General features: G+C 57.7%; 1 protein-coding gene across 3 annotated transcripts in view; it reads right to left on the minus strand.

Moving 5' to 3' along the window:
- TTC7B (tetratricopeptide repeat domain 7B) overlaps positions 1-12,140 on the minus strand; it is a 215,390-nt gene that overhangs the window by 25,483 nt on the left and 177,767 nt on the right. For all 3 annotated transcript variants that reach the window (XM_053928133.2, XM_053928134.2, XM_053928135.2), the window contains one exon: positions 4,465-4,667. In XM_053928133.2, the coding sequence (XP_053784108.1) occupies positions 4,465-4,667 (203 nt within the window). The remainder of the gene's footprint in view (positions 1-4,464; positions 4,668-12,140) is intronic.

Consider the following 12,140-nt stretch of genomic DNA (forward strand, 5'->3'; position numbering starts at 1 on the left):
TCTGGCCCCCCACGTTGCCTTGGGAACGTGTCATTCAAGGGGGTGGCGGCCCCTTCGTGCTTCAGCTCCGGGACACCCTCGTGCCTGTGTCGCTGTTCCAGGCTTGCCTTAGCTGAAGGCCGCCCCTTAGGTTCACGCATCTGCTCTCTCCCTTCCCCGCTGTGGGGGCCAGCGGGGCGGGGGTCTGGCTCACCGGGGCCTCTGCCGCCCCCACCCCACGCTACTCTGGGCCCCGTCCCCTTCACAGCTGCCTCAGGCAAGTCTACCTCCCTGTCTCCACAAGCTGTCCACGCCACCAAGCCCTGATGACTCTGCCATCTGCTTCTGTTCCACACCTTTCTCAACCTGTCAGCTGGAGCGGGCGGGGAGCCCGCAGCATTGTGCTTAGAGGCCAGAGGAGAAATTTATTTCTCAGCAACGCTTTTCCCTTCCAGCCTTATCAACTCCCCCCATGCGACCTTCTTGGCTCCTTTCCAGGTCGTCTCTCCCCTCCCCTCGCACCTCACACACCGCCCTCAAAAGCCTGGGCTGACGTTATCAGAGGACAAGCAGATGTCCCTGTTTGCAGAGCCTGTCCCTGTCCTGGTAACTCTGTCCTCAGCTACCCCGAGTCTCCGCGTCTGTCCTTGGCGGGGGCAGCGTTGCCCAGGGATGTTGCACTCTCTGCCCCGTGTCCCTCCCCCACTCCAGGTCACAGGAAAACTGGTGGGGAAAACGCTGCTCCCTGCCTCGTTAATTCATTCTGGATCCTGGGAGCTAAGGGCTTTTAAACATAGCACGCGAATGTATGTAAATGTATACACTTGTGCCAATAGGATATGAAAATATGCCTGCAGATTTTCTGGAAAAAGTCTCCTCAGTCTACGAGTTTCCCCCTTGTCAATGCTGCTTCGTGACTCCTCACCCCTTCGGCTCCCTGCGCCCTTCACCCGCCCACGCCCAGCTCGCCGCCTGGCTTGTCCTGGGCTAACTCACTGTGAACATCAAACACAGTAGTTCTCGCCTCCCTGCTCTCTCTCTGTGAATTTAAACACATGTACGAAGGCTAAAGCAGTTGGACAATTACCAGTTTTCATCGGGGTTTAATTTATATTTCTCTTGTCGAGTCTGACCCTCTATTAGCTTTACCGACCGCCATCTGCCTCCGAGTTATTCAGGCTTTTCAACAACATTAACGGGTCTGCATTTCTGCCTCAGTAGGACCTCTCTGAGCTGGGCCGGGCACCTGGCACATGCCGCCTCTTACAGCCCTGGATGTGAACAAGTAATTGTTCTTTATGGAACGACCCGAGCTTCTGACCGATCACTGCTCGCTGCTGTCAGCGGGAGCCGCCCAGTCTCCACCTGTGCGGACACGGGGCTTCCTTCCCTCCTGACCGCCTGTCTGGCTGCCCCTGCTGCTCCCCTCCTCCCCAGTGGGCACCCAGGACCACGCAGACACACTTCCCTCCTCTGGGTTTTCCTATGAACCACAGCAGGTTTCTGCGCTTCCTTCCCCTGGGACCTCTTTGGTTGGTTCTTTGGTGGCCTCCAGAGCTCACATTCTTCAAACCCCTTCCAGCCTTGACCTTCTGAGTCTCACCCTGACCCGGCGGGGAGGCAGGCATCCCCAGCCCACCCATCACTGGCACTCCCCTCTCCCTGAGTGCCAGGCAAGTGTCAATAGTATCTCTGTGCCCACCTCCCTCTGCCACGTAAGTCTAGGGCCCTGGCTCTTCCCGAGGCCTGGGCCTGGTAAAAAAGGCAGCTTCTGACCTCACTGTGGGACCCCTTTCCTACACTCAGGGCTGACCAACCAGTCTGGCGTCCGCGATGGCCAGGCAGGATCCTCTGTGACTCAGTAAGAGGCCTTCATTTCCCATGCTTACTTTGTGTCTGGTGCTCACGCTATCCCCATTTACGTAGCTGAGGAAACTGAGGCACAGAGAAGGTGCGCAACTTCCTAAGGCCCCAAAGCTAGTGAGCCACCAAACTGGGGCTCCAGCCCAGCCCAGCCCACTCCTGGGCCACCTTCCTCGCTTCCTCCATCCAAAGCTGGAGAAACACAGCTCCCCCACGCAGCCCAGGGTCAGGGGCAAGAGTTCTGGGGCTGTCCCTCCATGGGGCAGGCTGCGAGTCACGGGCCAGCACGTGCTGCTCCCGAGGTCACCAGGAAGGAGCCCTCTAAGCCTCCCTGTGGGAGTCACGCCGATCCCAGCCCCCCCGGGCATTTGGGACCTCAAGAGCCTGAACTCCTCAGAATGCACGCACTTGCTGGTCTCTGCCCGCCTCTGGTCTGGAGAGTTTCAAATATAGCAGGATGCACTGAGAAAAGTCTTAAGAGTTTATCATTTTTACTCTTTTCTCCTGGTGAGACCTCCAAAGCAGCTCATGTCTCTGAGCCCAGAGAAGGCCTAGGTGCGGGTCACTGGGCCCTCACTCACCGGCACTCCTGTGCTGGGCCTGCTGTGGCGGCTCCTTTCTCACAGGAGAGTACCTGGCATTGGTCCGGGGGCTCAGGTGTCCTGACAAGCTCCAAAGGTGAAACAGAAAACTCTCCTGGTGCGATTTTCCTATGCGATCTTCTGTCTCGTGTGTTCCCCTTGGGGCTGGAGATGAAATACTTCCCTGAATAATTCATAGGCCCCAAGGTGGAAACACGCTGCCTCTTTTTAATAAAAAGGCTGGGTACACGGCACTGATGATACCTCTTCTGCAACACTCTGGAGAGAGCACAGAGGTCTCAAAAGCTCTTCCAAATGCCTCTTGCAGGAGTGACACAAAAATTAAAATATTTCTGATCACACAAACTGGGAGTTTCGGATAATGTGTAAAATTATAAAGCTGTCTTGAGCCACGAAATGCTCATAAAGGGAAGTTGAAAGAATTAAGTAGTTGTAATTATTATAGTCTGATTTACTTTTAAAACTGAAAATGATTGTTGTTGGTTTTCTACTGAATGAGCACCAACTAGGTGCCAGAAACTCTGCTAGGCTTGTCACGTGAGTCATCTCATTCTGTTCTCACCAGTGGACAGGGTAAGTCACAGCCCAATTCACACAGCCACTGAGGCTCCTGGAGGTCAAGCACCGAGCCCCAGGTTTCCCAGGAGTGGGGACTGGGGCTGCATATGGACCCAGATCTGACCCAGAAGCACATGCCCTTCCCATGGTGCCCGGGGCCTGGACATTGTCCTGCTGAGAACCAGTAGCTGCTGCTCAGCTCCCTCTACATGTTGCAATGTCACCATGAGAAACTGCAAGGGAACGAAGGCTTTGGGATCCTTCAGGCGACATTTTACATGTTAGTTACAGAACCATACCCTCTTAACTCCTCATAGAAGCTCAGACAGCTGATACAGTCAAATGTTTTCATCTCACAGGAAGGAAACAGTGCACAGAACTTATGCCCTTTTCCTAATGTTAAGAGAGCAAGCCAATGACGCCGCTGGGCCAGAACTCTGTCCCTGGACTCCTTGTCCAGTGCTCCCTCTTCAGAACCACATGCCTCTGTTACGGACCCTGGGCTTCCACGGGCGGCGACACAGAGGGCAGCTCCGCTTCATCACAAGGCTTTCCTTTCCCGCGGTTCGTTAAATCACAGACGTCCCACCGCTAAGGATGAAACAAGGACTCAGAGCCTCAGCCTGGCACGCAGACCCCGAGAAAGCAGGCAGCTTTCCACCAGCTCTGCAGCCCGGTTAACATCTGCCTTCCGATTCCGACTCCCGCAGGAAGAGCAGACCGATGGCTCTGTAGCAGCCGTGCTCGGTGTGTGTTCTTAACAGGACAGACCCTCCAGAGTGATCAGTCCGCCACCGCCCCCATGAAAACGGAGGTAGTCGAGTGGCCAACGCCTAGGCAAGGGATGGGGCGGAGCAGTGGGGCAGCCCCGGGCTCCTGGCCTGGCCACACAGGGAGCGACATGTGTGCCCCTCTGCAGAGCCAGCACCCCTACACTGTGGGCACTGTGGTGACTTACCTTGGTCCTTCTGGTGGGACAGGTTCCACCCGTCCCCTCCTCCGACAGGATGACAGGGTCGCCTACTAGCCCGTGGCCTCGGAGACAAGCTGGAGTCTCCAGCTCCCTCAAGGGAAGAGAGCCCCCAGTCTGTAACATGCTCTGACTTCTGTACCGAAGTCTCCCCGCGCGGTGGACACCCCCACAAGGTGGCTGCTAAAAGCAGTGCAGAGACCGAGATGACAAAGACAGTGCCCAGGGCCACAAGAATGTCTTTACTAAATCCAGAGCCACAGGGTGCCTCGAGCTCTCCCCCACCGCACAGGGTGGCCGGGCAGAGCCGCTCAGGCTGGGCCCTGCCAGCTCCTCGGGGCTCCATTTGCGCCGCCCACAGCAGGAGCGGTGCCCGCTGGCTCGGCGCATCTGGCCTTTGGAACCAGAATAGGGCTTGAGGGTCATGAGCTACTTTCTGCTTCCAAGGGGAGCCCCAGCTAAGAGAGGGGGTCCCACAGCTCTCAGACTCACCAGTCGCTGCATGCTCTTCACGTGGGTGGGGCTGATGGACAAGGCTTCTTCGTACCACCGCCGGGCTTCATCGATGTTGCCACGGAGTTCGGCAACCTGGCCCCGCATGTACAGGACGTTGTGGGACATCGGGAAGAGGTTGGCAGCTTCCTGGGTGCAGGCTGTGGCTTCTGCAGGCTTCCCGATGCCGATGTAGACCTCAGCTGTGGGGGAGGGAGCAGAGGCAGGTGATTCCGGCTCCACTGACCTTCGCAGGCCCTGGGAGCAAGCGACTGGGACTCTGGCTGGGGATATTTACATTCCCCCCACCCCCGCCGTAGTCTGGCAGGGGCCCATCTGGAATACACAGGGTCCGGAGCCGGCCAGTCCCCCTCCAGAGTGGAAACAGCTGCAGGCTGACAGTCCTTCATGCCCATTGTTGCACAGGGACTTGAGTCACACCATGGGTCTCTGAAGGGGACACACATCACCACTGAGAAGGGAGTGAGGCCTGCGTGGATTCTCCCCCACCTCCAGGACACCCATCCTCAGGGCCCACCTAGAACACCTGATGCCTGGGACATCTGCCCCCAGTTCTGACAACCACAGGAAAGGGCCAGAGTGAGCTCGAAGAGAAGCGAACTGGAGACGCACGGCCCCTCACAGGGTAGTGGCTCTGCCCTCCGGCCTGTTCTCCTGACGCCAGAGGCGTGGCAAGGGCAGCTGGCTGGGCTTACATGTCTATGGGCATGAACCTGAACGGCGACCCTGCCCGCTGGCCAGGGGCGGCTGCTGCGCCCTGGAGACTGTTGACTGTATCCCATCAACAAAGCCCTGGGAAAACAAAGCCGTCGCTTTCAAGACAGCAGGAAAATGACCTTTTCTTCCAATCTCAGGCCTCAACTTGCCCAGCTCCACACTGAAGGTCCTGAATTGCCCTGCAGCCCAGGCTTCCCTGAAAGATCCCATCACGCACTTCCAAGTGCCACCTATCTGCGTCTCAGGGACACCCAAGCGCCTCTCCTCCACCACCTCCCCAGGGCCCGGCCATCGGGCTCCTCTGCCCCTCCTCCTCAGCCGTGTCTGTCCAGCCCACTGTCCTGGGCCCTGCTCACGTGGCCTCTGGGACCTCTGACCCCTTCTCCCTCCAGGCCAGCCCCTTCCTCACCCGTCCCGGCCTTGACCGCTGGCCTCCACCCCTGGTAGTTACTTACATGTACGCTAATGCAGGACCCAATGCGCACAAAAACAGAGACAGAGGAACAACAGAAAAGTTTTACCATTCTCCTTGTGTGCCTCATGAGGTGTGTCCTGGAGGCAAGGGCTCCTCAAGCCCCTCGCCTCCGCCACCTGTCCCGCACAGCTGCTGCCAGACCGCCCCCCAAGGCGGAGCTCTGGGTGGTCACCCCTGGCGGAAGAATGCTCCTTCCTTAAGGTGCTTCCTGCTGCTCCCCACTTGCCCTGCTTTCTTCCCCTCCCTGCACCAACGGACAGGTTTATCTTGTATCATTACTGTCCCTCTAGGATGTAAGCCGTCCGTCCCACGCACTGTTCGCTGCCACGTCCCCAGTGGCTACAACAGGGCAAGGCGCACGGCTGGAGCTCAGGAAGTAGTGGCGAACGAAGCCATGACTGACAGTACCGGTAACAGTAACTAGCTTTCAGGAAACCGGGGCTTTGTGCAAGAGGGGCTCTCGTTTCTCCTCTGAGCTGCACGGCGATCCCATGGGCACTGTTATCTTACCCCCTTGTACACGTGTGGAGACTGAGGCACAGAGAGGCTGAGTAACTTGTCCCCAGTCCTGGGGCAGGCTGGGGGCGGAGCCTGGCCTGGGGCGGGCGCTCTCGGCCTCTACAGAGAACAGTGTCCTCCTGGCACCAAAATAACACCCAGACCTCTTGGCCGCGCACTCTGAGCCCTCAGGGACCGCCTTGCCCACCCTCACTGAGGGGGGTGCCTCCTGCTCCCTGAACCCTGAGCTCCCCGCTGGTGAGCACTGCTGTGCCCACACACGCTTTGGTCTGTTCTCTTGTGATGCCCCCTACCCCCTCCAGCCCTGCTACAGCCTCACTTCAAGGCCTAGCTCAGTCACCACCTTCCTGGGTGCCACCTCGGACCCCACCGCTCCCCTCAGAGGGGGGCCCAGCCCCCATGCCTCCCTGTGGTTGTGTCCCCAGCACTCTGTGAGGGGTCTCAGGTCCGCTCCTGACAGCAGGGTCTGCTGCAGCTCCATCCTTTTGTGTCCCCACCTCCAGCTTCAGGCCCAGAGGCGGGAAAAGCCCAGGTGGCGTCACAGGGCTATGGTCTGTGCTGACGTGGCTGATGTTCTGACTGCGACCGGCCTGCATGGCCCCTCTCCCAGCATCCTCAGGTCCCTGGCGGCCACATTCACATCGGTGATAACTCTGTAGGCTATGGGAAAGCCTGGGAGGGTACGTTCTCGCCAGGGTACAGACCCGCCTTGACCCCGCGGCCCCCCTTGTCGGGTCCTCTGTCCAGCAGCCCTACCCTCAGCAGCAGCACAGAGACGATGGGCTGGCCAGGGGAGGAGATGTTGGAGGGCCTCTCAGACACAGAAACTCGGCCATCGGAACACAGCCTCCGCAGCCCTAAGGTGGCCAGGTCGGCCACACACCTGCCTCACACGCTCCAGAGGCCCCGCATACCCGGGACCCGCTAGCATGCACTACACACGGGGCTCCGCAGAAACAAAGATAATGTGACCTGCCCTTCGGTTTGGGCCCAGACAAAGCCTGCCCTCCTGGGACACGGACGCCTTCCTCACAACACCACAGGGCCAGCCGATGTCTTCCGGTAACACGACTGTCTCCAGGCTCTTGCCAGAAAGAGTTGGAGGCACACCCACTGAGGGTCTGAGCTGCCCGAGCATGGCAGCGACTAGAAGAGCCGCACTGACGTTCCTCTCGCTGAACGCTTGCTCCTGCCTCGCTTCCACTCTGGGGGTGGGTGTATGTACACTTCCAAGATGCCCGGGCCTACGGCGGTCTGCGGGTGCCTGAGATACACCGGGCTTCTCCTTCTAGACGGTCACTGGGGAATTTTCAAAAGGCCAACTTGAAAGGGGCGTGGCTAAATACCCCCAGGATTTTCATACTGAGTGAAGGCCGGGGGAGCCTCACCCCAGCACAACAGTGTGCACAGCAGTGTTCTCGGAGGGTCGCCACGAGACCGAGGATCTCCCTGACACCGCATCTTCATCGGCCACAGGTCTGAGCTACTGCTCCCTTCACGTGCTGAGGACACGGAAGACGGAGCTGAGCTGAGTCACCATCAGAAGGGGGAGAAAGATCCAAGCTCCCAAGGACTTTGTCAGTGGCCCAGAAGTTGCAGGAGGAAACCCCTGTCACTGGTGAGGCCAATGGGGCCGACAAAGGCCCCGGCTGCTCCCAAGTGCCTCATTTTAAGTTCAAATGGAAGGACGTAAGATAATGTACCACAGTGATTTGCAAGCCATTTTCCCCAATGGAGCCTCCTTTTTCCAAAGAGATGTTAAGAGTTGGGAGCGCCCTGATTGGTGGGGCTCAGTGGGCTGGGTGTCTTCCTGCAAACCAAATGGTTGCCAGTTTAATTCCCGGTCAGGGCACACGCATGGGTTGCGGGCCAGGTCCCCAGTTGGGGGTGTGTAGGAGGCAACCAATTGATGTTTCTCTCGCACATCAACGTTTTTCTCCCTCCCTTCCCCTCTCTCCAAAAATAAATAAAATCTTTAAAAAATAAGAGTGGGCAGCTTGCCTTTCTCTTGGTTTGGCCCCCTCTCTTGGCCTGGGAGGCACCCTTGGGGACCCCGGGGCTCTAGGGTGCCTGGATTGTAAGCTCCAGGTAAGCCATGGTGTCATGAGAACATTGAGAATTTGGTCCCTGTGCCTGGGCCTTGTGTGTGGCCATGGGCAGGGCAGTCAGCCTCCCTGGGCCTGTTCACTGGTCGAGGCGGCCTGATGCTGGCCCAGGTCTCTGCGAGGGCAGCGGACCCACCAGGAGGAGGAAGCCTGCAGCCCAGGGGGCTTGAAAACGGTGAGGATCATGCTTTGTGGGGCCGCACCGCTCTGAGACAGCAGAGTGAGGAAACTAAGGGACAAGAGGTAAAATGACCCATCCAAGCCCCGCAGCTCTATGTGGCCAAATCAGTGGACTTGGGAGGTGGAGGTCCAGCCTCTCCGTTTTACCAGGGCTCCTCTGAGACAAGGGCCCAGAACACAGGCACAGCTCGGGGGCACTGTGAGCTGGGTTCCGCCTGACTGGAACAGAGTGAGTGTCGAAATGAAGAGAGTATCCCAGTAAAGCAGTCACACGAGTTCTTGAGTTTCCCAGTGCACATAAAGTTATGTTTCCACTACACTGTAGTCTTCTAGTATGCAACAGCATTATGTCTAAAAAACAATGTACATACCTTAATTAAAACGTGCTTCACTGCTAAGCAATGCTAGTGGTCACCCGAGCCTGCAGGGAGCTGTGCCCTTTTTGCTGGTAGAGGGTCTTATCTTCAGTTTGTAAAAAACGGTGTCCGTGAAGCGCAACAAGGCATGGTGCGCCTGTAGTCACTCCTTCCCAAGGACAGGACGTCTCAGCGGTCACCACGTCTAAGGCTCCGTCAATGAAGTCTTAGCGGTGGGGCTTCTGACATCAGTCCTGTCTTCTGCGCTGGGGTTGGGGCGCTAAGAGGAAAGGGTTCCCTGGAAAGGCCCAGGGGAGCCTTCTTGCCCAGGCACGTGCAGGTTCCCCCCAGGGGTTTACAGTGAGTTCGTGCTGCTCGGGAGCCTGTCTCCCTGGGAGTCCGTGGCTCAAACGAGGACTGATGCCTCCCTGGAAGAGGGTGTCACCGACATCCATCCCTGACCCCACAGGGTCAGTGACTCCCCACTCTGCGTTTGCATGGCATCACCATCATCCCCTGGACTCATCACCTTTGCAGGAGACGCTCTGATCTCACTTCTTGTTTCTGTCAGGGGCCCATCTACCACAGCCACACCGCGGACTCCCCCTGGTCCCATGGACTTGATGCATTTGGGAGAAGGATGTGGGCTTGCTCACGGTGGCCCCTCAGAGCTCTCTTCGTCCAGTGCCTGGTGCCTTGGCCGTCTGTGTTCTCAGTTTGCTCTTTCCAGCACGACCCTGGGCTCTGCCCCCTGCACAGGGAGGCCAGCAGTTTGGGATGGGTGACTTCGACTCAGCTGTGATGCATCAGGGAGCCCAACTGGGACCAAAGTCAAACCACGTCCTCCGGTTCAGCCGCCCTAACCACGCAGCTGGGGGTTTGCGCTCCCTTGCCTCCTCTGTCTATTTCTCAACTGGTTGAAAACTCAGGATGTAAAGAGAGGAGTATCATTTATATTTCCCTAAAGACTCCAAAATATGATCAATTATTGTCTTTTCCCACTAAAACTATGAGCAACTCCCAGCCACGGTCATCTCTGCGTCCCTTAGCACAGGCTCTGGCACTTAGTAGGTGCTCAAGAAAAGCTCGTAGATGAATGAACACCAAACGAGGTCAGAGGAGGGCAAATGTTTCTGTGGCCTGGGACAGTGACCCATGTCAGAGGCTGGAGGAGCACCAGCAAACCAAGTTTCCTGGGCCCTAGCACCAGGGGCTAACTTCAAGTAGAAAAAATAAGTCAGCAGAGGGCCTGTGAGCCAACAGAGAGATGTAAGAGCTCGTAGGGAAGGAACAGAAACAGAGGGGAGCTGGCTTTGGGGACTTAAAGCCGGGCCAATCGGCTTCCCCCAAGGACACACCCAAGTGCAAAGTCAGGCCTGCACTGCAGGGAAGCTCTGAAAGGTCCCTCGCTGAAGGGTCACAGGATGAAGACTCTGTCCTGGCCACTGGCAGCTGACAGTGAACCAAAGGCCAGGGGCTATGCAGGGTCACAGACATTTCTACCTCATTCTGAGAGCTCAGCCTGCACTCTGGCTACCCCCCTTCCACACTGCCCCGTTCCGCTCTGAGGGCCGACTCTCTGCCTGTGCCCTGGGCCCCACCTCTCTTTTTCCTCTCTCGCAAGTCACACCTTCACATGTCCTCTCTCTTTTCTGGATGACAAGGGTCTCAATCTTGATGGCACCATCCCCATCAGCAATCAACAGGCTTCAGGGTCCGCCATTTACCCCACCATCCTCCCCAGCTACCCCTCCCATCCCCACTCTGCTCCACAGGGTTCTTCTGGCAAGAAACGAGCACTCCCCCCACTTCCCTTCTCTCCTCACTCGCCGTCCACTCTGCAGCCCACATCTGTGGCTCCATTGCCACCACGCCACAAACCTGTCCCGTCACAGGCACCAACAACAGCCGCACACTGAATCCAACAAATGCTTTTGTCTCCACCAGACTGTTTCTCAACAGCATTTCCTGTCAGCGTGTCCTACTTGGAAATGGTTATTGGAGTAGATGGTAAGTGCTTGCTACCCGCGGGGCACTCACTGTGCACAGTTGTGCAACTGTCACAACTGCCTTCGTTTTGCAGAGCAGGGCGCCGGGGCTCAGCAGGACTGGGAATAACCTGCCCGGGTCACCTGCTGTGGACGTCACGCTGAGGCTGGGGTTCCATCGCCCCAGCCCGGAGCCCTCGCTCTCCACTGTAGCTCGGGCCCCTCTGCGTGCCCTTTGGCAGCCACCCCACCTCCTCTCCTGGACCCCCTCCACTGCCTTGCTGACCACTCCCCACTGCTTCTTTGACCTTTCCTCACCTCCACAAGATTTTAAACGTTGGGGTGGAGGGACTCAGGTCTCTGTTCCAGCCCGCTCTCCCTCCATTGACGTTCTCTTCCTAGTTGTTCTTATCATACCCTGCCCCCGCTTCAATCCCCACCCCCACATTTCTGTTTCTAGCCCAAATCTGAAGTATAGGCTTGAATATCCAGCGCCTGCCTGGCACTGTCACTTGCATATTCTCAGGCCCCTGACACTTCCAAGTTCAAACGGGACTCGGCTTTGCTTCCCTGTTGACCCCACGTATCAGCTCTTCACCCAGGCTTCTCACCGCAAAAAAATGGAACCGCCGGTCACTCGCTGACTTGAGCCCCAAACACAGGGGCTCCTTTTCTTTTCCCCACCCCTAAATCTAATCCATCAACAAGTCCCATCAGTTCTCTCCCAGTGCCTGCCAGTACCCACGTCCTTCCACCCCCACGGGTTCCACGCCTCCCCCAGGCCGCTCTCCTCCCTCACGTGGGCAATGCTGCTGGCTGCCCTGCGGCTCCTGCTACTCCCCCTTCACTGTGTCCTTTCTGTTCTCCACACTGAAGGGGAGGGGCCTTTAAACACTCCATCTCACCCTTTCGCTCTCTTGCTTAGAGGCCCTCAACAGCTTGTCAGTGCTTTTAGGATTAAGTTAAAATACTTGACAAGACCCTGCTTCACCTGGGGCCGCTGCCATTTCCCTACCAGTCAGAGCTCAGGTGGCCTGCAGGACTGGCACATGCTGCCCCCCAACCCCCCACCATCGTCCTGACCGAGTGCTCATCAGCCTGCCAGGCTCTGCTCCCGGGGCTCAGGCCTCTGCTGGCTCCCGAGGGGGAGGACCTCTGTTAGCAGTTCTCCCAGGAGCCTGCTCTACCCCTCACGCACCCGGCACAATGGGGATGGCGTCTCCTGCCCTGGTTCTGTCTCGAGTCTGTATCCTGCGTGGGACGCCATCAGTCTCCATGACCATCGCACCCCAGAGCGTAGCTCCGATGTGACGAA

This window comes from Desmodus rotundus, chromosome 7 (genome assembly GCF_022682495.2).
Source record: "Desmodus rotundus isolate HL8 chromosome 7, HLdesRot8A.1, whole genome shotgun sequence".
NCBI classification, from domain to species: domain Eukaryota; kingdom Metazoa; phylum Chordata; class Mammalia; order Chiroptera; family Phyllostomidae; genus Desmodus; species Desmodus rotundus.